General features: G+C 39.8%; 1 protein-coding gene across 1 annotated transcript; it reads right to left on the bottom strand.

Annotated features, from left to right (window-relative positions):
• Nucleotides 1–803: 803 nt before the first annotated feature.
• On the bottom strand, nt 804–24236 carry prx (periaxin). The gene is given in 10 exon segments (XM_078246981.1): nt 804–3041; nt 3742–7007; nt 7009–7167; nt 7169–13507; nt 13709–13950; nt 14675–14868; nt 16164–16317; nt 17262–17387; nt 20618–20725; nt 24182–24236. Coding segments are annotated over 8 exon segments (10671 nt in total). The 5' UTR covers nt 17292–17387; nt 20618–20725; nt 24182–24236; the 3' UTR covers nt 804–2754.
• Nucleotides 24237–25426: the final 1190 nt, after the last annotated feature.

The raw sequence follows: 25426 nt of genomic DNA, 5'->3' as shown, positions 1-25426 counted from the left end.
GTTTCAAGTTTTCTAACATATATACTTGTAAACTAGATTTAAGCTGTAAGCCTGTTGACCTTTCAAGATAATCAGTTAATATCAATTATCATGATTTGTGTAATGTTTGGCCAGAGATGTGTTTTCTTTAATTTTAGCTAAACTTCACCCTGGGTATGTGGCTCTCTCTGCCCACTGGAGTCGCATCTAATGATAAAATAAAAAGTTTGATTTGCATGGTGGACGTGAGGATGTTGTTTATCATACTATGAGACTATATGAACATTTTCACTACGTCTTCATTTTTGTTACAAAGTCAACATTATGAACTAATTAGTCAACATTTCCTATCTTTTAATGTTTACTTACCAAGTCAACAGTCAGTAAGTAAAAATGATGACATAAGTTAAATATAATGAGATAATCCAAATTATGAAATACTAAATTCAATTTTGTGCAGCTCAAGCCGAAGTTTTGAGTTAATACAGTATCTCATAACTTTGATTTCAGAGGAGTATTTTAGTTGAAGTCACACACATTCATTTTCTTTTCCTGCTGTAAATTGGTTTCCATACCGCTGCATGTTTTCTGCCTAAGGGATTTGTATTTATAAGTGGGTGTGCTCCGCCTCTCGCCCAATGTGAGTTGCTATAGCTTCCAGCTCCCTGTGACCCTGCAAAGTATATAGATAACAGATGGATGAATGAATGAATGGATGATTCAGGCTGACAGATTTTGAGTGGACGTACACTGAAAACCTCATAAAACACCAATATGTCCACTGACTAATGATTGATCGCTGTGAAGGTCAAGACATCAGGAAATTATCTTTTTTTTTGTGTGAATATTGTTTTATTGATTAAACATCTTAACCAACATTCTCTCCAATGCTGCTTTGACAAAAACACTTGGCACAGAAACCCTTATAATCGTATAATAAGAAATTCAAAGACTTGATTAAACCAGAAAGGCAAAAATCTCAATACACATAGATACTACTCAGTGCGGCTTTTAAAAAAAAATCTCTAAACTATTTCTCTCCTGAAAAACAGGCATAGTGTAAAATGTTAATGAAAAAAAGTGTGGGAGTAGGTTTGTCAGGATTTCTTCTAACATCTACCAACCAAGTAAAGCAAAAGTGTCCATTCTTAAATGCTTTACATCCACTTGAAAAGTAGCTCATTATTTTTTTTTTTAAATCGGATGGTTGCATCGTGTGAAACTGTTCTCTTGTAAGTAAATGGCTATGAGTGGTGTATACAATCACTAGTTTTCAAAAGTTTTCATTTCATTCCAGAAACAGTAGCTGCTTTTCTCAAATGGTGGGTACTGCATTTGAGAATGAAACTTAAATGTCTCAATGTAGAGACAATAAAGTCAATATCTAAAAGACAGCATAAAGCCTCCCCCCCCCCTCCATTTAACAATAAAGCAATTTATACTTTAAAATTGAGGACACTCTTTTTGAAAAATAAGGGATAATGAAAATGCTTTTAATTAATCTGACATTTTAACATCCAACGTTATTCTGTAATATTTTCAATAATATTCAATAAACAGAAGAATGTCAGATTATTTAAGACATTTTAAGCCAAAGGAAAACATGCCTTGGTCCTCTTGTTCTTGATCCCCTCTCTTCGGTGGCCTTTGTACAACATCGAGGCTCGCCACTCCTTAGCCAGTCTGTCGTTGTAGCAGCCTGATAGTAACATCATTTTTAGAGAGCTACTTTTTTAAGTGTCAAGAGAAAAAAAGGTTTACAGTTTTACCTTTAAAACTCCTCTCACTGATTTTGTTAAAGCACCCAACAGCATCCCTAAAACCCCACATTTTCTTCCTAGTTTGCTGTCGATTTGTTTTGAAACTCAACGTAGTTCACAGCTGAGTTTCGAGAAATCAGCATCAGTCAGAAGGTCTATCTTGAAGCTACAGTCTCAATCACAAAATATACAGTGGCGTCTTTTTCTGGCAGTGTACAGTGTAAAACATAAATATAAATAGATTAGCAGCAGGGTGGCCTACAGTAAATGTTCGAGAGCAACCTGTAACCAAAAGGTCACAGGTTTGAGCCCCACAGCAGAAAGAAAGAGTCCAGAGTGTACAGCTTACTCACTGTGACTATTTCTGGGTAACAGCACCAGCTAAAAGCTTAAAATATAAAACTATGGCAGAAAAATGAGAATAGCCTACATTTCAAAAAGCTCACACTTTTCCTTCAAGACAAACATAATAGCTTATCAGGTCAAAAAATATCATTTCCTCTCCTGACTCTGGTGAATATGAAAATAATTACATTTCGGATTAAAGGGATACTGCTTCAAAAAAAAAAACAATGATATAGTTGTATTTACATGAATATTACTCTGGCCTGCACTGGCCCAAAATGTTATCTTATTATGGGCAAATCCATGATGCTGATGTGGATAAATGACTCATTCCAGCACATTTTGAACACACAAACAACAATAAATAATAAAGCAATGTGACATGTTTACATTCAGAGTGAAAACTTTAAAACCAAACAAAATCCGATAAATAATTAGGACTAAACTAACAAAAGTCGAAGAACAGTAACAAAAAATAGTCACATTTAAAATGAAAAAAGGAAGCATATATATTACTCTGTTGCTTTAACCTCACCTATTAAAATATAAAATAAAGACTTTTACTTAATTGTATTTTGCCACGTTGCAGGCTTAGCATACAAGAACACTGCAACCTCACTAAAGAAAAACAAGAAAATGTAAAGACATTTGAAATATTATTACAGCATCCTCAGTGTTTGAAGTCCGACACCTGGTGAGTTGTTGTCGTGGTTGCTGAAGATTCACCTGTTCGCGTTTCACTGGTAACCATGTGCCGGGTGATCCTGGTGGTCTTAGTCAACATAGTGACAGTTCCATCCTCGCTGGAGGAGACTTGATTCTCTTCGGATATGTCCTGGGTGGTGAAGTCAAGCCCTGAGGTGTGGAGGCAGAAAGATCCTGATACGTCAGCCTCACCTCCCATCTCCCCCTTCCGCTGGGCCTGAGGAGAACCCTCTGGGGTTATCTGAAGGAAGCCTGAGGGAGGCAAGTAGAGGAAAGGAAGCAGGGAGAAAAGAATAGGTGAAGAAATCAAGAGGGAAAAGAAACTTAGTCTTATGTAGCAGAGAAAAAATAGGAGATGATGCATCAATAATTTATAGAATAAACACAAACAAAACACATCACAGGCAATAGTAAGAATAAATTATGTATAATGTAGTGCACACTGTAATAAAGTATACTGTAATATAGTGAAGTAATGATAGAATGCAGGTGTCAAGTATGAAACACATACAAAGCTTATACATATTGTGAACATTATTATTCATTCTGGAAGATTTGTGCAATTATTCACTGTGTCGTTCAAAGGAGTACTCCAGTGGTTTAATATTGCACTTTAAAGTTTGGGGAACTTCCGAAAGACGAATAAAAAAAGAGAGGCCAAAATCAATGCAGCAAAGGCTAACACATACCGACTTTAGGCCTTAATATAAGTCCTTCACGTCCCATAATGGAGCTGGTCAGCAGGTGTTTAAGTGTTTAAATACAAACTGAATGAATCATTATAAGATAGGGATAACCTATACTGTATATACTGTTCAATATAAACAAGTAATCAAGTCATACTCTTTAACGAGTGTGATAAAACATGTTTGACAATCAACCTTTTTTAAAAATTCCATTTCTAATTTTTCAAATGTCTTGTCATCTCAGTTTATAGTTTCTTTATCCCTACCTGTGGAGTGTGGCTTCAGGGTGAACTTTGGGACCTTGAACCAGGGGGAAGACTCTCTTTCTTCAGACTCTCTGCTGTGGCTCTCGACCTCGCTCCAAGACTGAACCTTTGCTGAGCTGAACTCCATGGTAAAACTAGCAGGGGACTCTGAGCTGTCTCTGTCCAGCATATCTGTTCTGGCATGAGATGACACCACATCCTTCGAGAGCTCCTCACTAAAACCAGCGAAGGCCATCTTGCCTGATTGTACTTCAAGCCCTTCAGTGTCTCCCTCCACTTCTCCTGGTGATGAATCCTTTCCCAGTTTCAAACTCATTTCAGTGTCCTCCCCCTCTGCAGCCATCTTGCCATATGGAGAGGTTAACTCCACCTTTGGAAGTTTAATTTTGCCACTGAAAGTCCCTTTATCGTCATTGGAGGCCTTGTGAGGACATGCATCTTTTTCACCGTTTAGACTTGAACCTGAACCTTTGCCCCTTAGATTGACATCAAACGACCCTGATTTGCCAGGAGGAAATGACACAGCGGCTGCTTTATCTTTGGACTTCCCAAAGCTTGGCTTCATTTTGATTTTGGGCATCTTCACTTTGACATCCTGTTTTTCAGCCTTAGGTGTTGTCTCCTTTTCTAGGAGGCCTGTGCATGCAGCATGCTCACCTGTTTGAGGAGGATTTACCAAGACAAAGACAGCTTTCTTTACTTTGGGCATTTTAGGGCCCTCATACTGAATTTCTGGCCCACAGATATTCATCTTTCCCTCAGGAGAGGACATGGAGGGTAATGGGACACCAAACTTTGGGATTTTGATTTTCTTGCCTTTTTCTGTTTTGTCCTCATCTTCATCATGTGATGTAGCAATATCAAACTCTATGTCTGGAATCCTGGGGAATTTGATATCTGCTCTGGGTGACGAGAGGCTACCCTCTCCCCCTGTTCCTAATTCCGCTGAGCCTTGTTTGGTTGGTAATGTAACCTCTGGCACTGGGATGTTAATACGATCTTTGTTCTCTTTATGTCCATTGTGAGTTTCAAGTTTAACATCATATTCAAAGCTTTCTTTACCCCTGCATCTGTGTTTGGCTTTACCACCTATCTCTTCATCCCCACAGTTTTTGCATATTTTTGCTTCTGCTGTTACATCTCTGCCAGTTTTCTTTTTTGGCATTCCAATCTTGAATTTTGTTCCTTTGACTTTAGGCCCCTTTACTTTGCTGCTGCTACCTGTTGTGTTGAGGTCCAAGTCAGGTAGTTCAATTTTTTTCCTGTCCTTATTGCCCTCTCCTCTATGAAGTCCTATATCAGGCTCCAGGTCTCCTTTTGGACCTTTGATATCTGTTGTTTTCATCTTGAGTTTCAGACCTTTGTGCTCTCCCTCAACATGCAAATCAGCTTCCCCATGAGCCTCTGTGTCTTGTTTAGGTTTACCAAGTCTCACATCGATGTCCAGATCTGGTGATGTGACCTGTGGCACTTGAACTTTCCCTCCTGCCTCAACTGTTGGTAAGTTGATCTCCGCTTCACCTGATTTATCCTCCAGCACTGACATACCCCCCTTTGGAAGTTTAACATGTGGACCTTTGAACTTTCCTCCTGTGACTTCCATCTCTATAGCAGTTGCTTCAGTATCTTTACTTTTACCTTTAGGAAGTGAAATATCAACTTTGGGCATCTTGACATGTGGCAGTTGGATGGTTCCTCCATTTGCTGCCATTTTCTCCTCTGGTATGTCAATACTTTCTTTTCCTTTGGGGATAGATATGCCCACGTTAGGCATTTTGAACTGTCCCCCATCTCCCTTAATTTCTACCTCTGGACCTTCGATTGAAGGTTTTCCTTTTGGAAGAGATATGTCCACTTTTGGCATCTTGAACTTTCCTCCCTCACCCTTAATTTCAACTTTGGGACCTTCAGTCTTTCCTTTTGGCATTGAAATGTCTACTGACGGCATTGTAATGTGTGGCATTGTAGATTTGCCTACCTCAATCTCAAACTCCGCTCCTTCAATTTTGCCAGATTTTCCTTTGGAAAGAGCGATGTCAACATCTGGCATTTTCATATGAGGCATTTTGAATTTTCCTCCAGTACCTCCCTCTATTTCAATGTCTGGGCCTTCAATCTTTCCTTTGGGCAGAGAGATGTCAAAATCTGGCATTTTCCAATGAGGCAATTTGAACTTTCCTCCTGCACCTCCCTCGATTTCAACATCTGGACCTTCAATCTTTCCTTTGGGCAGAGAGATGTCAATGTTGGGCATTTTCATATGAGGCATTTTGAATTTTCCTCCAGTACCTCCCTCCATTTCAACATCTGGACCTTCAATCTTTCCTTTTGGCAGTGAAATATCAACAGAGGGCATGCTGAGATGTGGCATCTTGAATTTTCCACCTTCTCCTTTGATCTCCATCTCTGGACCCTCAATCTTTCCTTTAGGTAGAGAGATGTCAACATCTGGCATTTTCATGTGAGGCATTTTGACCTTCCCTCCTGTACCTCCCTTCATTTCAACATCTGGACCTTCGATCTTTCCTTTGGGCAGAGAGATGTCAATGTTGGGCATTTTCATATGAGGCATTTTGAATTTTCCCCCAGTACTTCCCTGCATTTCAACATCTGGACCTTCAATCTTTCCTTTTGGCAGTGAAATATCAACAGAGGGCATGCTGAGATGAGGCATTTTGAATTTTCCTCCAGTACCTCCCTCTATTTCAACATCTGGACCTTCGATCTTTCCTTTGGGTAGAGAGATGTCAACATCTGGTATTTTCATGTGAGGCATTTTGAACTTTCCTCCAGTACTTCCCTTCATTTCAACATCTGGACCTTCAATCTTTCCTTTTGGCAGTGAAATATCAACAGAGGGCATGCTGAGATGTGGCATCTTGAATTTTCCACCTTCTCCTTTGATCTCCATCTCTGGACCCTCAATCTTTCCTTTAGGTAGAGAGATGTCAACATCTGGCATTTTCATGTGAGGCATTTTGACCTTCCCTCCTGTACCTCCCTTCATTTCAACATCTGGACCTTCAATCTTTCCTTTGGGCAGAGAGATGTCGATGTTGGGCATTTTCATATGAGACATTTTGAATTTTCCTCCAGTACTTCCCTCCATTTCAACATCTGGACCTTCAATCTTTCCTTTTGGCAGTGAAATATCAACAGAGGGCATGTTGAGATGAGGCATTTTGAATTTTCCTCCAGTACCTCCCTTCATTTCAACATCTGGACCTTCGATCTTTCCTTTGGGTAGAGAGATGTCAACATCTGGTCATTTTCATATGAGGCATTTTGACCTTCCCTCCTGTACCTCCCTCTATTTCAATGTCTGGACCTTCGATCTTTCCTTTGGGCAGTGAAATATCAACAGAGGGCATGCTGAGATGTGGCATTTTGAATTTTCCTCCAGTACCTCCCTTCATTTCAACATCTGGACCCTTCGATCTTTCCTTTGGGTAGAGAGATGTCAACATCTGGCATTTTCATGTGAGGCATTTTGAACTTTCCTCCAGTACTTCCCTTCATTTCAACATCTGGACCTTCGATCTTTCCTTTTGGCAGTGAAATATCAACAGAGGGCATGCTGAGATGTGGCATCTTGAATTTTCCACCTTCTCCTTTGATCTCCATCTCTGGACCCTCAATCTTTCCTTTAGGTAGAGAGATGTCAACATCAAGCATCTTGATGTCTGGCATCTTGAATTTTCCTCCTTGTTCATCAACCTTTGCATCATGCTTTACTTTTGGCAGGGACACATCTAGGTCTATTTTGGGAATGGAAACATCAATTGTTGGCATTTTGGGAATTTTGAGGTTTCCCTCATAACCTCTGATATCAGCCTCTGAGACATCAACCTCTGCTTTGGGAAGGAGAACCTCATTATCTGGTGTTTTAGCTGCTGGTAGTGACAGTTCGACAGAAGGCATCTTAACTTTAGCCTTAGACTCAAGGTAACCACTTGGCTTACCTAAATCTTTTTCTTTAGAGCCAAATCCTAGCATGGAGAACTTTGGTAGTTTTATAGTGACATCAGGTGCATGGAAGCCACCTTTTCCTTCCACATTTCCCTCTAGTTTCGCATCAACCTCTCCCTCTGAGAGTTGACCTTTTGGTGATGATATTTTAAACTTGGGGAATTTCACTTTGTATTTTGATTTATCATCTGGGCTCCCAACATTGACTTCTGGTTTAGAAATGCCAATTTTCCCTTTCTTTACTTTAACATCCACATCAGGACAAGACACAGATACATCTGCATGCTTTTTGGATATACCAAATGAGGGAATTTTGATTTTAGGTTTTTTCACCTTGACCTTTCCATCCCCATCAAACTCCACTGATGGTGCCCTAATCTCTCCTTCCACATGAGGTGCGGTGAGGGAAACATCCCCCTTGGGGCCAGATATCACCAAATCACCACTCTTGGACTTTCCACCAAACCTGGGAAGAGAAAAACTGGGGACTTTAAGGGAGACATTAGGTAGATCAAAGCTGCCCCCTGAAGAAGGCCTTCCTCCCTCTGCTTTCAGAAGCTCCACCTCCACATCGTCACCTTTAGGTTTGGTGAGGCCAAAGTCTAGATCCACCCTTGGAGCTGAGATGTCAACTGTTGGTAGTTTGACACTGGGAAGTTTGAGGGATGCACTTGGGCCTTCTGTACCACCTGTCTCAATGTCCACACCCTTTACTTTTAACTTGGCTGGATTAATATCTTGTTTGAGACCAGACATCTTCAAATCTCCTGATGCTTCAGGACCACTGGTGTCCACTTTGAGGCTTTGGTCTTTCAGACCAGAGGGAAGGCTGAGGTCAAGATCAAATTTGGGGAGATTTATGTCAAGAGTTGGCATGTGGAGCCCACCACCTTTTTTACCAGATAGGTCAACCTTTGCCACTTCGATCTTTCCCTTTACAGATGGTCCTTCAATATTGATATCTCCCTCCACTTTTTCCACTGGAACTGAAATGTCAACAGCTGGCATTGCGATCTCTCTGCCCTTCATCTCTGGTCCTTCCACTTTGACATTGCCTTCTAGCAGGTTCATCTTTGGAAGTGAAACATCAAATTTGGGCATTTTGAATTTGCCTCCTTTTACCTCAGGACCCTCAATACTGAGATCAGCATTTCCTTTGGGGAGTGACAGGTCAATGTCTGGCATGCTGATTTTTCCTCCCTTAAGTTCAGGACCTTCAATATTGACATCAACTCCCTTTGCTTTCAATTTAGGAAGAGAAATATCAACAGAGGGCATATGGAACTTGCCTCCTGCATGTCCTTCAATGTCTATTTCTCCTTTTGCTTTTCCTTTGGGTAGTGACAGGTCAATGTCTGGCATTTCAATCTTCCCTCCCTTGATGTCTGGGCCTTTTATTTTGACATCACCCTCTGGGAGATTCACTTTTGGCAATGAGATATCAAATTTTGGCATTTTAAATGTGCCCTCCTTCACTTCAGGACCTTCAATATCAAGGTCACCCTCAGCTTTTCCTTTGGGGAGTGAAATGTTACCTTTAAGTTCAGGTCCTTCAATATCAACATCAACTCCCTTTGCTTTCATTTTAGGAATAGATATATCAAGTGAGGGCATGTGGAACTTGCCTCCTTTAACACTGTGCCCATCAATGTCAATATCCACATCTGCTTTTCCTTTTGGGAGTGAAATATTAAGAGTTGGCATTTCATTTCTTCCTTTCATATCTGGTCCTTCCACATTGGCATCAACCTTTGGCAGACTCACTTTTGGAGGAGATACATCAAATTTCGGCATTTTGAATTTCCCTCCTTTCACCTCAAGGCCTTCAACATTTATGTCACCCTCAACTTTTCCTCTGGGAAGTGAAATGTCAACAGTTGGGATGTTGACCTTTCCTCCTTTGACATCAGGACCCTCAAGGCTGGTATCTACATCAGGAGATTTTACTTTGGGCAGAGAAACATCAAGTGATGGCATGTTTAGCTTTCCACCTTTAACTTTAGGGCCTACAATATTTATCTCTGGTCCCTTAGCTTTCATTTTAGGAAGAGAGATGTCAACAGAGGGCATATGGAACTTGCTTCCTTTGCCAGCATGTCCTTCAATTTCAATTTCCCCTCCAGCTTTTCCTTTGGGGAGTGACATATTAATGTCTGGCATTTCAATCTTCCCTCCTTTGATTTCTGGGCTTTTTATTTTGACATCACCCTCTGGGAGACTCACCTTTGGTAAAGAAACTTCACATTTTGGCATTTTAAATGTACCCCCCTTCACCTCAGGACCCTCAACATCAAGGTCAGCCTCAGCGTTTCCTTTGGGGAGTGAAATGGCAACAGTTGGCAAGTTAAACTTTCCTCCTTTAACATCAGGACCCTCAAGGCTGATATCTACCTCTGGAGACTTAATTTTAGGGAGTGACATATCACCTTTGACTTCAACTCCCTTTGCTTTGATTTTAGGAAGAGAGATATCAACTGAAGGCATGTGAAATTTGCCTCCTTTACCACCATGCCCTTCAATGTCAACATCTCCTGCCAGTTTTCCTTTTGGAAGTGAAACATTGCCCTCTGGCAGGTTAATCTTTGGAAGTGAAACGTCAAATTTTGGCACTTTTTCCTCAGGCCCCTCAATACTGAGGTCAGCCTTTCCTTTGGGGAGTGACACGTCAATGTCTGGCATTTTGATTTGTCCTCCCTTAAGCTCAGGACCTTTGAATTTTCCTTTAGGAAGTCCAGTATGATAGGATGGTATTTCAATATTCCCATCTTTTCCAGAGCGAATGTCAATATCAATGTCTCCTTGTGCTTTTCCTTTAGGATGCGAGAGGTCGACTTTTGGCATTTCATATTTCCAACCTTTAACTTTCGGCCCTTGAAAATTCACATCTCCTTCAGGGAATTTTACTGCAGGGAGGGTGATGTCTACTGACGGCAGGCTGAATTTGCCTTCTTTTCCTTCACCCTCGACAGTGATATCACCTTCTAATGATCCTTGAGGGGTTGAAATGTCAATCGTTGGCATTTTAATTCCCCCACCTTTAATTTCTGGTCCCTCGATGTTGATGTCACCTCGCTTTGATTTTATTTTAGGGAGAGAAACATCAATTGAGGGAATATGAAAATGTCCTCTTTTACCTTTGGTTTCTATGTCACCCTCTACTTTTCCCTTTGGAATAGAGATATCAACCGAGGGTCCCTCAAGGCCAATATTTCCCTCAGGCATCTTCATCTTTGGTAGCGATGCATCAAATGTAGGCATCTTAAACTTGCCTCCTTTCCCTGCAGGTCCTTCAATATTCATCTTACCCTCTGCCTTTCCTTTTGGAAGAGTTATATCAACTGTAGGCATGCTTATTTTCCCTCCTTTGATCTCACCTCCCTTTAGATCTAAATCTGCCTTAAACTCAGGAGATTCAATATCGATGTCACCTCCCTGTGATTTGATCTTTGGTAGTAATACATCTAAAGAAGGCATCTGAAACTTTCCTCTTTTAGCTCCAGAAGCATCAATCTCTACCTCCCCCTCTGGTGATTTAATAGCAGGAGGAGAAACGTCGAGTGATGGCATGTTGAACTTTGCTCCTCCTTTGACTTTAGGTCCTTCAATATCAACCTCTCCCTCCTTGGTTTTCATCTTTGGGAATGAGATGTCTAAAGTTGGCATATTGAACCTGGCTCCGCTACCATCACTGCCCTCAAGCTCTATGTTGCCCTCCACGTTTGCCTTGGGGAGTGAAAAGTCAACATTTGGAAGTTCACGACATTCTAGCGTCATGTCTCCCTCAGGTAGCTTCATTTTCGGGAGAGAAATGTCTAAAGATGGCATGTTGAATTTGCCTCCTTTTACTTTATTGCCACCAATGTCCAAATCTCCCTCTACGTTTCCTTGGGGAACAGAGATATCGACAGTAGGCATCTCAATTTTTCCACCTTTGATTTCAGGTCCCTCCAAAACAACTTCTCCCTCAGATGACTTCATTTTTGGAAGATTTATATTATATGAAGGCATTTTGAACTTGCCCCCCTTTCCCTCAATGTCTACCTCACCCTTGGATTTACCTTTTGGTAGAGAAATATCTATTGATGGCATCTCAATTTTCCCTCCTTTAATCTCAGGTCCTTGTAAGTCAACTTCAGCCCCAGTTGTCCCCATCTTAGGGAGTCTGACGTCAAGTGAGGGCATTTTGAACATTCCTCCTTTTGCAGATGGACCCTCTATTTCAATGTCACCCTCCAATTTTCCTTTTGGCATTGATATATCAAGAGAGGGCATCTTGATCTTACCCCCACCCTCAAATGTGGGTGTCTCAATGTTCACATGACCCTCTGGTTGTTTTAGCTTTGGTAGAGACACATCAAAGGTAGGCATTTTGAATTTTCCTCCTTTCCCAGCATGTCCTTCTACTTCAATGTCTCCTTCCATTTTGCCTTTGGGCAGAGAAATATCACATGTCGGCATTTCAAATTGACCACCTTTCACTTCAGGGCCTTCAATGTCAACCGCCACCTCACCTGTCTTCATTTTAGGGAGAGAGATATCAAACGATGGTAACTGAAATTTTCCTCCTCCTTCAATATCAGTCATATCAGTCATTCCTGCTTTGCCCTTGGGAAGCGTCAGGTCTACTTTGGGTAACTTGAAGCCTTCGCCTTTGATATTTACTTGTCCTTCTGGTGACTTAAATTTTGTGAGGGATATGTCAAACTCAGGCATTTTGAACTTCCCATCTCCACCAACATAATAGTCCATATCCACATCTCCACCCTCTGTTTTCACCTTTGGTGGGGAGATGTCAACAGAAGGTAGACTGAATTTCCCTCCACCTTCTAGACCTTCAATATCCACATTGGATGGTCCCATCTTTGGCAACGACATATCAACTTTTGGCATGGAGATTTTGGGCCCTTTAAAAGTGCCCTCCACCTCATCAGGAATTCTGTGTCTGGTGTCCAATTCAAAATCAACATCAGGCACAGAGATGTCAATAGCAGGCATTTTGATTTCTGTCTTCCCAGCTCCTTCATACTCTGGGAGTGAGACGTCCATATCAGACTTTTCCTTCACTTTTGGTAAAGAAATATCAACAGAAGGCATTTTAATAGATGCAGCTTTTCCTGAGAGATCAACATCCATCTTTGGTTTGGTGATATTTGCCCCAGGGAGATTAATCTCACCACCTCCTTTGATTTCTACTTTTGGAGGTATTATGTTAGCGTGAGGCACCTTCATCCCTTTGGCATTCACCTTAATGTCCCCATCTATCTCATCCGAATGACGTGAGAGTCTAACTTTGGGCAGTTTCAACTTTGGCATTCTTAGCTTTGCATCTCCTTTGCCTATGTCTACATCAACTCTTCCAACAGATGCCCCTGCATCAACTCCTCCTTTGATGTCGATTGTAGGAACTTTGATTTCTGCTTTTCCCTTCACAGCGGGCAAAGATGCCTCAGCTTTTCCTGAAGGGAGTGCAAACTCCACATCAGGCGCGTTAAGCTTAACTCCTCCCTTCTCCACGTCTACTTTTTTATCACCAGACAAACTGAACTCCACTGATGGTTGCTGGATGGTCACACTCGGAGGCTTCAGCTCCACAGATCCAGTTTCCGACGCTGAGCCTGACTTTGTGTGTTTGGTCCTAGGAAAGGTGATTCCAAACTTGTGTCCTTTTCCTTTGGTTTTCACTTTAGCTCCAGGTATCGCAGGTGAAGAGATATTCACCTGTCCCTCGAGCTGTCCTGTTTCCACTTTTCCTCCTGCGTCTTCTCCCGTGTAACCCTTTGTTTTCATGTGGGGAAACCTGGGATAACCATTTAACGAAAGGAAGGAGAACAGAAGAAAAAAACATTGTAATATAGCCAAAATAAATATTCCAGTATTGTAAGTAAGTATTGTATTACACTATTCTTTGCCATCATAATGTTGTTTAGACAGCACAGAAGCTAATTGTGACCATTTCAACATGAAAAGCAAACACAGAAAGGACACAAACAAGGCCAACCTAATCCTCCTCTTTGCCTTCCCCACGGCTGCTGCTCCTCCAGGTCCTTCTGCTTCGACCTTCGTGCTCCTCCTCTGTTTGAATTTGGGGAGAGAAAACTCCACATCTACGTCACTCATCTCCAGCCTGGGCGGCGTTCCCTCGATCACCAGCTCCTCTCTGCGTTTCTCCTTCAGCCTCTTCAGACCAAAACGACCACCTCTCTTCTTCTTGGCCTTGAACGTCTTGCTGCCCTTCACACTCTGAAACACACATGAATGACAAAGATTCAGTCGATAAAGTGAGTAGGGTCTGTTGACTTGCTGTCTTTATGCAGGTTGATCGATTTAACAACCAAAAGTGTTTGGAAACTACAGATATGTTTTAAATATAATTTGAGTCTCTAAAAGATTGGACTAAAAGTTTATATTATTTATAAGCAATTGAATAATTTAAGTTACCATTTAATTTTAAAGTCACAACTAAACCCCATTGAAGAATTTGGGCTTTTCATGAGGCATTTACTCAGGCAATTCAACTAAATATTCTTTTTATTTTTACTATTCTTGCATTTTAACACCCTTAATCATAGATCCCATTTTCTGCATTTTTATTATTTACACTGTTGTTATATATTGTAGTATACATTTATATATATATATTTTTACTCATTTCTTATTCTATTTTTTCTAGATATTTTTGTTAAATATTGAAGTATAATGTTCATATTTTAACATACTTATTTCTATGTTTCTTATCATTTATGTATGTTTATATATATATATATTTCTATTCTACATTGGTGGCAATTGTAACGTAACCCAATTTCTCCCTGAAGATCAATAAAGTATTTCTGATTGTAATTTGCTTAATTTATTTGTAAAGTATTATAACTAAATGAAAATGCTACTTTATGTAAAATGACACAATTTAGTTGAGGGACTGCATACTACAAAAAAAAATAAAAGAATGAATATAATTGATTACCATTTTGGCAGTCTTGGCTTTGGGACCTTTGGCCTCCACACTGGGAACTCGAGGCCGCACGCAGACCTCGACGCTGGGTATGCTCCTCTTCAGCTGGAAGCTGACCTTGTATGGCTCGGCACACTGAAGGATCTTCAGAGCGTCTTCATACTTCACGTTGTCGAAGTAGACCTTGGCACTCAGCAGCTGGTCACCTTCACACAGGGTACAATATGAATTAGTGTGTCCAGTGTTAAAAACCTAACTAATGAATCTTGGGGTTGGGGTAAAAAATCTAAATTCTTAACTCAATCTGATGTATATTCGGTATCATCTACTTTTCTTAAAGCTATAGTGTGTTTCTGTTGCCCCCATGAGGAATTCGAAGTAATGACAACAAAACTGTCAGCGTGCCACATGATACAAGCCTTACGTGATCGCGCACACGCCCCCACCCCTCCTCCACGCAGTTGCTAGTGGCCAAGAAGAACACGGAGGATTAAAAAAACATGACAGACTCTTCAGAAGAGGTAACTATCTTCACTCGAGCTTCTGCGCAGGAAAGTCACCGGACGACACAATCTTCTGAACATAGTCATACTGAGAAATACAGAGAGAGTTGTTTGGAGCTGATAGTCTTAACTAGCTTTGTAGCACTAAAGCTTTAAAGAAGTGCAGTAGTGTCCTGCATCCAGTGGTGAGAAGACTATAGCCAAAAACTGCACTGAAGTACAGCAGGTTATAATAACAAGTACCAGTGGTGGAAAGTAACTAAATGCATTCATTCAAGTACTGTAATTAAGTAAAATGTTGAGTGAATGAGTATTTTTTATTTTTTTCCTACTTTATGCTTCTACTCCATTACATTTTAGAGGCAAATATTGTACTTTTTACTCCACTACATTTGTTTAGTAACTTTAGTTACTGGTTACTTTGCGGATTGACACGCTGGGTGTGGTCATAGCTCGTACAATCTTTAAGAAATATTATATGAGTATGGCATAAGTGTTACAATTCTTATGTAAATAAGAATGAGACAATATAAGTTAAAAGCTAATTAGGAGAAAATGCTGTAACAATCATGGTCAATTAAATACAGGTGTGTTCACTTGTAGCTACCTGAGGATGACCACCATCTGTAGTTGAAATAGTGCCCATTGTGTTCACAAAATAAAAATTATCTGTTTTCCCCCCCTTAAATATTTTCTTTTCTATTCCACTCTGTCTTCATTGTAATCTATAAAAAAGCGTGACTTACACACTGACTTCCTGCTGTCTGTCTGTCTGTCTGCTCAGTACTAATGTTCACTGCCACCTGGTGGTCACAGTGAGGAACTGCAACACTGCATACATTTGCTGCTAACACAGGAATTCTTCACAAGACCTTATTGTGCAATTACTGCAAATAACAACAGCTCGCCATGGCTCAGAGTTTGCAGTGTTTTTATTTGAAAGCATAGTATGTTTACCATAAGTGCTCCCTAAATAAATCAGTTGTGACTGCAGGTACCTTCCTGTAGACTGAGGTGTTTGGCGGCTGGTGAGTCTCTGAGGACGTCTTTAACAAAGATCCCTCGCTGTCCTCCACCAGTCACACTGTAGCCGCTGGCTCCAGCCTCCGCCTCCACCACGATTTCCACGGACTGGGAGGCATCCTCTCCACACTAACACACACACACACACACACACACACACACACACACACACACACACACACACACACACACACACACACACACACACACACACACAAAGACAAACATTTCATCTCCATTTTGTTTTGGGCTCTCGTTATTAATCTTATGGTAGATATATATTTCAGACTGCAGTAATACTATAGATTCGTATTTGAAGATAAAAGCCCTGATTTTCCACATGTTACAGCAAAGTGACATGTTATCAACTGACCAAGATAACTTGAACAAAATGTATTATGTTTTTAATTTAATGGTTTTATTAACCAAGGACCAAAGTGATTAGACAACTCGGTTGGCAGTTCACAGTAGCAGAATTTGTTTTTTAATGTATAAAGTCACTGGTCTTATTAATCTGCTATTAATCTAAAAAATCTAAAGTTTAAGAGTGTCTGATCCAAGTCAAAAGGAACACTTTGGATTTATTTGTTTAAATTGGAAGTGACACATTTAAAACATGGGAGTAAAATACCACTGTGGCTGCTGAAGTCCACAAAACTGTCAACACCATTTTGGGGCCAAACGTTGCATCACGCAGCTTTAAGGACATTTCTTAAATGCACAAGGTCTTCAACTCAGTTTTACATCTTGTTTCACTTGCTTGAGTGAGTGCAGGATTTACTGTACAGTTATTTGTCACCTCACACTTTACTTGTGAATCCATTTAATCCATTAAACTGTCACAGAGGAAAGGTCACTCTGTTCTTGGATTACATAATCTTTTCCAGAGAATGACCGAAGGAAATAACTTGGCTCAAGAAGGAAAAAAAGGACTTTGTGTGCTTCCATCTCCTTAAACATAAGTGACGGTAGTTAAAACTATGCTCTCCAGTTACTGACCAACCACTGACACAAACAAAAGTAATCAAAATTTCAGCCTTTATATTAACAGCGTTTATCAGACGGCTGCTTACTGTCTGTTCGTCTGTGGGCTCGGAGTCCATCTCTGGTTGGGCCAGCTGGCAGGTCAACTCTCTCAGGTGACTTCTCTTCTGACTCAACACCTGCTTCAGCTCTGCATGAAGCTTCTCCTTCTGCACCTGCAGACAACACAGACAACACAGGGTGAGTGTTCTGACCTCTCTGAAGTAAATTAAGAAAGAGTTTTTTTTTTTTTGCCCCTTCAGTAACCCCTTTACTCATACACATAGGCACACACTATCCACACTCATGCATAACATGTTTGCCAAGTCCTTTCAACACCCTAATCGTGAATCACAGATCATTCTACCCAATCACTAATACGTAATACGTTCTTGTGTTTGACTGTCCTGTCCAGTCCCGTCTTGTCAGTTCTGATATTGTCCAGTCTTTCCTCTGTTGTCTGTCTGTCACCTCGTCACGTTTTATGTGTTATGTGTTACACTCCGTATGTGGTGCTTTAATCCCCCCTGCCCTTATGTGGATCCAGGGTCTCACTAAAACAGGGTGAATGGTTACGGTAGGACAACAGTAAATGCACTGAATGTAAATCTAAATCTGAATGTAACATATTGTGTATATAAAAATATATTGCTTTATTAAAAATAAAGTTGTCCTCCGAAGAGGGGGGGTGGTGGTGGGCCAAAAAGAGTTTGGTTTGTCAACATAATTGTGTGTGCAGCAGTGGCCCCTCTAGGCTATCCAGCAGCAGTAGCTTTAGTTTACGTTTCACTTTCAGTTGTAAATTTCCATCGGAAGTCAATTGAGTGTGTTGCAGAGCAGGGTGCCAGTGCTGTTTTCTCCATCTGCATTTTTTCTTCCTACATTGTTGCCTTGGAAACTATGTAAGTATATATTACGAAAAAATGTAAAAAGGTACCTGGCATATTTTTGGTTTATTGGAGTTTTCTGATGTCAAATCATTAAATTGACAGCATGGCTTTTGGGTATCTGTATTGGTTTCATCTCATTTCTGTTTGTCTTTTGCTATTTGTAACAGTTTACAGTAGAAAAAAATAAAGAAAGGAAAGTTTCTTCGTCGAACCCCAAGAAAAGTTATGCCTTGTGTTTTTTTGGAGAACTTTACACTGTTAGCGAACGGTCGAGCTTTGAAGAATCAACTCATTGCAAGCACAGTATAGTGAGATGTATTTAAATGTGGGTAGACGGATGGCATAAGGCCAAAAGAACAACACAGAATCAACCAAAAAAGTGCTGTGTAAATGTTATTGCTAGTAATTATTTGGGTTTATTGCTTCTATGTTAAATCTGTTGTTATTCTAATTTCTTTATTATCTAAACTACTGGTCAATCTTAGAGGATTACAATTATTCAGATGATGATGATGATGATGATGATATAATAATTTTATTATAATATAATAATAATTTGTTTTAAACCTTTTATTATTTTACTCCCCTGATATTAAAATGCATTTTAATATTTCAACTGATGTTAAAATGGTCTGCTCTTTTCTTTTAATTTTTTTGTTCTTTCTGTTGTTCTTGTAAAACTATTTCATATAAATCAAATTTATATCTTGATCTAAAGAAATGTCCACAATAGGCTATTTAATTATGGCACTAACAGAAAAATATATAACATTCATAACCACCATAGTATTACACTATGAGGGTGTATTATGTAAACAGGAAATGTGTATATTAATGCATAGATGTTTTACAGGTCTTTTCCCTTTAACGCTCAGCTTCTGTTGTTTCAACATGCCTGCTATCTGCGCTGACCTTTCTTTTTTTAAAGATTATTTTTTGGGCATTTTAGGCCTTTATTTTTACAGGACAGCTGAAGACATGAAAGGGGAGAGAGAGGGGGAATGACATGCAGCAAAGGGCTGCAGGTCGGAGTCGAACCCGCGTCTACCAGGTGAGCTACCCAGGCACCCTGCACTGACCTTTCTGTTGGAAACCAGCTTCGTTTGACAAAAACTCTAAACTAAACACGCTAACGTGCTACTTTTCAGTCCATGAATGTGGGTCAGAGTGTTTACACCAACACCTGCAGCTGGTTTCAGATCTGCTTCATTCAGATGATGTTTGTTGTCGACTTTGCGTCCAGCAGCTGTCCAGCAGCGTCCAGCAGCTTTTCACGCCACCTGCTGTGGCGTGAAAAGGCCGCGACTGGCATCTGTGCTGAGCTGGGAGAAATAAAAGCTTGTTTATGTGCTGGAAAATGACCTCAGCAGATCGGGCCTGGACTATTGTGTTCCAGTTTGTATGTGCCTGGTGGTTGCTGGGGACATGATGTCCGTCACAATGCTGCATTCCCCTGTCCAAATATATCCGAATAGCAATGTAGCTCATAAAAATGTTAACAGTTTCTGTATGCGGCTGAAGCTTTGAGGTCCCTGAGGTTAAACTCAAAGGTCCAAGGAAAGTAAATCACAGTGTACAGCAGGGGCATCCAGGTACTCGTAAGGTAAACTGAACTGACCTGTGATGCTGTCGAGGTCTTCGCCTCTAGTCTGGATCAACGGAAGTACATTTCAGGATAAAGTATGACCTGACTTGCGCACAGGATGTCCGCTCTATGTGTGTTGCTGTTCTCAAAATCTCTATGCTACGGGAAACAAACACAACCTTTGAGATAGCAAGCTACACGTCGAAAATGGCAAGTTTTGAAGAAAATTTGGATCGTGCAACAAGGCAGGCCTGCTTGCTTCTTTCAGTAAATGATTTACAAAGAATACGGCACTTACTCTCTAACTGGAATGTTTTGGGACAGATTGGCTCTTACACTGGTAACAGCATATTACGTTTAATATCCAGCTAATTTAAGGTGCTCACGTTACAGTATTGAGGGAACAGTTAACTTCATTTAACATTTTATATGGTGTTTTCTTTTGCTGGGTGCAAATGTTCTACCAAAACAAATTTCTTCTCGAGACTATTTTGCAGAGCCACCGTTGCTGCGTCCAGAGCTTAGCACCGCCCAAGACGGTTGTGATTGGTTTAAAAATATGCAAACAACCCAGAGCATTTACTTTCCCCCTATCCTAGAATGCATCTGTGGTGTAACCAGACCTACAGTATCTCCACAGCGCTGTGGAGATAAATCTGGCAATGTGAGACTACTCCACCCCTGAATCAAGTTGATATCTTCTACTATTTTATATGACAACTGTAAAAAAACAAACAGCTTTTACTAAGATTGGTTTTCTCTCAAATCTTAAAACTTCCTTTTGTTTCTTTTCCTTCCTGAGACTCGGGTGCATCACTAGCATATTTCCAAACAGCACATACTAGCATCCCTGCAGATTCATGTTTACAAATGGGTTCCCCTGTGTGTGTGTGTGTGTGTGTGTGTGTGTGTGTGTGTGTGTGTGTCTCACCACTCTCTCTGGACTCTCCTGTTCGTCTGTGGAGCCGCTGTGGTGAGGGTTGCGTTGTGGGGCAGAGGGGGATCTGTTAGAGGGGGGCGACCGCCTCTTGTCTTTTACCTGCCAACACAGTAGAAGATAGTGTTAAGTCACTTTGAAATATTCATGCAGTGGCAGTTTTTTGGTGTGTTTTTACCCTTTAACTCAACTAAAAAAGATTATCTGTTTCTCTATAGCAGCTTTGCACTGCAGCTTCTGGGAGAAAATGTAAAGCACATGGGGACCGAGACGCAAATTTATTTTAACAACCGCTGACATTCTCAGCTCCAGTGAAGCTACTGAACTGAATGAAACTGTTTGTACTGAGAAGCTCCAGGCTCCCAGGTTTGAATATATGTAACAGTGTGTGTGTGTGTGGGTGAGGCTCAGTCAGCTTGAAAAGGAAATACAAGCTGTGGGTTTGTTGTACTCTGAGGTACTCTGTATGCGGACCATGCATTGCTACTACCAATCCACTTAACTCGAGGACGTGGCTGTGACTCCATCTTTAGAGCACAGAGGCAGTAAAAATGACAACGTGGCTTTTTACTTCTGAGGAAATTAAACTCATCATCATCCTCTGCACATAAATGATGGCCTTCTTTTCTCTTCTATGACTGAATTTATTTTAATTTTCTGTAACTTCATGACTTTGGGATAAGATTCTCTCAACGGAGAAGGTTTTAGCTGGAGGGGGTGCATTATATTTCTCTCCTGATGACCTGTTTATTTAACTTAATCTATCTACTAGCTAATATGAATCCTCCAGAATGTTTACTATCATTTTTATCCTGTGATTTTACTTGTGATGTTTGTGTTTTATTCCCCTGACTGCGACACAGTTTCTCTGCTGGATTGTTATTGTTGGACTGAATCAAACTGCGCTGGTCTTTGGTTCTTTTACCTCTTACCTTCTTTCTGAAGGAAACATGTGTCATGTCCCAGCCTCCCGTATCTCCTTCCTCTACTTGCTTCACATGGTTAATCTTGTAAAAACATCCTGTCCTAGCACTTCACCTGTTGTCAGGCCACTGAGGCACGTACCCACTACACATTTCAAGTGCAGATTGTGAGCTACATTCCCAAAAAAACTACTGCTATAAATATTCATTTTATGTTTTCAAAAAGATAGTTTACTCATTAAGATTAATTTTTTGCCAACCAAAATATCTCTTCTTCTTTTTAACACACACACACACACACACACACACACACACACACACACACACACACACACACACACACACACACACACAAACAACATGAAGCTAGAAGTATTTAGTACCCTGTGTATGAGGTAACGTACACAATCAAACATAATGCACAACTCTCTTCATAAAGTATAATACTGCAATCACTTTACACATATTAGATTAGAGCAAGATAACATCCTCAGTAAAGTCAATTATTCTGCTGAAAAACAAACGGTAACATCTGTGGACAATGAGTCATCAAACCGCAGTGCCGTATAAGAATCGCTCCACTGAGTTAAAGTGTTGTCTGCACCGTATTCAGAGCTGAAGTACAGCATGTTATTACTGTGTGGAGGACAGATGGGGCTTTTAAAGGGATTGAGAACACAGAAATAAAACATCTTCTTACAGTTTTTTACAATCCCTTTGCTACTAATTTCAGAACCTTGACGTCATTTTTCAAAACTCTAGACACAAAACTCACAACGATCATCACTTGTAACACAGGCTGTCCAATGTTCAAAACATTGCATTGTGCATTCATATCTTTAAATACATCTTGCACTTGCACAATCATTGGTTCAAAAAACTAATTTATTGTGAAATACCATTTAAACGTTACTTTAGATCACCCACACACAAGCTACCCATAGTTTCACTGGGTCATCGTTCGTACAACCATTAAATATTGTAGTACAAAATAGGTGATACATGTTTCATTATGGTAGACATTATGTTAACTAGATGTAAATACATCCCTGTAAAAGTACTACAGTAGTAGAGAGAATACTACAGACACAGTGGAATCATTGAAAAAAAACCTGAAATGTATTGAAATTAAAACAATACAGTACGATCACAACAAAGGTTTATTTGAATCAAAGCAAAATAATTAGCTACAAAATAAAAAGAAAACACAGTACTGTAAAATTTCAAATGCAGTGTTCCTAAACTTGCTTGTACTGTAAAAAGCAAAACAAAGAAGTGATTACTGTACTTCTACATATTCATCAACTCCGTCTTGTGGATTTGGCCGCAGGTTCTCATCTACATTGCAATTAGCCAAACATCTTGGAAAAAACCTTCAGGCATGGCGAACAATGTGGTACGAGTATATATAAGTATATGTATATGTATATATACAGTATATATATATATATATATATATATATATATATATATATATATATATATATATGTAAATAGTCTCAAAGGTGGTACATGGGACCATAGTAACTGTGTCTGATAAACAGTAGTACATTACAGTAAAGGTAGTACATGGGACCATAGAAACAGTGTCTGATAAACAGTAGTACATTACAGTAAAGAATGATGATGAAATATTACATCCATAGATCATGTGGTCTAATTGGTTCATGGCTCAACACTAATTGGTTACAATGAATCTCGTTATCTTGAAACTTTCATGATCTAAACATGGAATATTGTTTGTCTGTCATTAAGAGTAATGCAACAGTTACTTATCATTTTGAGTAGTTGTATTGATTGATAGTTAGATCATTGTAATGGAATGAATAGACAATCATCTGAAATGTAATGTGTGAATTGCTATTTGAAATAGTAGTATTTTGATGTTAAGTTGTGTCATATTGAACAGGTGATCTTTGTTAAATGAACAAATGATCTTTGGTTTATGTGTACCATATCCAAGCAATTGAAAAAAGTGTTAGAGTTTTGAAAAATGTGTATTTTGATCATTGGTTGTGAGTTTTGTGTCTAGAGTTTTGAAAAATGACGTCAAGGTTCTGAAATTAGTGCCAAAGTGATTGTAAAAACCTGTATCAGTGAATACTGATGTAGACCGTTGTTTCAGTTCGTCATCAGGGAAATTATGATAATAGGCTTAATAATATTATAATGCTGTTGTTTTGCACTTGCTTTTTTGTTGAAGGGCCAATATTGCACAGAGTACTCAGCTCCTCTACAATTCTATAGATAAACTGAGGGGAAAACACTCACTTAAAATATATCATGATTTCTTTCTTGTGTCATCTTCCAAGTTAATATTTATGCTATTCCTTTAGTTTTTCAGTAGGACTTTTGGGTCTTTGTTATTGACATGAATGACTAAGCCCTTTGACTTTGCGACTAGTTAATAACAGCGACTTCACGCAGAGGCTCTGGCTTTGGGGCCCCTGAGCTCTTGGGCCCTTGGGCCCGGGCCCGGTAGCCCCGTTCGGTAATTCCCCAACTCGTCATTATTCAATTTTTTAAGGCCTAAAATCACCTACTCACTTTGGCGTTACGGCTCTTACTAAAAAACGACAGTAGCATGGTTGGTTTATATATTTTCACGAGCAGAAGGAGGTCTGCGTTTACTTACGGCTGGATCTCTAGTCTGGCTGAAAACATGGCTGTCCTCTTGGTCTCTGTCAGAGTCTGAAACAGAAAAAAACAACTCAGGTTATTCAGGTTTTTGCAGTAACTCAGAGTTTATCTAGTTCAATTAAGAGGAGACTGCAATGAAGTGCATTCATTCTAAGCTTTTTCATCATATTGCATAGGAGAGTCATGCATTAAAAATAAGAATGGGAAGCCATTTCCTGAATTGGCTGAATGAATTTAACTGAATGTCCTGTAGATAAAAGCACATAAACAGGGATTCAATTAAATTCAATTTCAATTCAATTTAACACATGTCCAATAACCTCAAACTACTTTAAACAGGACAGAAATGAGGTACATAGAAAAAGGAATCGTTGATTGTGCTACTCCAACTTTATCCTTTATGTGGGTTAAAGAGGACAAAACGGATGACTTTACTGATTTGTTTCACAATTTCTACATTATGTGTTTAGTCTGCCCTTGTGTTGCCTGTGATTCTGTATCCCTAACTAATTCCTGAAACTTTGGGAACTAATGCACTGTATCTGAGAATCTCAGTGTCCAATTTTCTTACTTCTAAATTAAATATGTACTGGATGTGTTCCACTTCTGCTTCAGACATTTTACTCTGGGGTCAGTTTGAAATGGCATCGTCAGCTCTCACTGCATGTGTGCACACATACTGTAGAATATTAAAAGATATGAGCATATTTTTCACACCTGACACATACGGTATGTTTCTGAAATTATCTGTAAAAAGTTAAATCAGGAACATTTCCGATACATTTAGTTTCAATGGACATTTAATAAATACAGTCTATATGCAGGATGACACCAGTCACCACTGAAACGCCATCAAAACAGGACTGTATCATATAACAGTAAATTAGCTCCAGTAGCATTCTTAAGAAGGTGTAGCATCGGGGGTTCATGACAGGCTCGTGAATATGGAGTTCAAACAGTGACATGGCTGTCAGTCTAAAGCTTTTGAGACGGCGGTTTTGAGATTCTTTCCGTAGTCTTGGTCATGTCTCTGCACCGGCTACACAAGCCTCTCCAAACGCTCCACTCAGACACCTTTAGGAAACCATTGGTACCACTCGAACTGCCCCAAATCATCCATGACAGAAGTGACATTGTCATAATAAACAAACATACAAATACCACTGAAAAAATAAAGAATTTGGTGGCTATCAAATTTCAAATTTTCCCACTTAAGAAAAAAGCCAGATGTTAGTGGGTG

The sequence above is a fragment of the Sander vitreus genome, chromosome 3 (genome assembly GCF_031162955.1).
Source record: "Sander vitreus isolate 19-12246 chromosome 3, sanVit1, whole genome shotgun sequence".
NCBI classification, from domain to species: Eukaryota; Metazoa; Chordata; class Actinopteri; order Perciformes; family Percidae; genus Sander; species Sander vitreus.
This window is presented reverse-complemented; position numbering and strand designations above follow the sequence as displayed.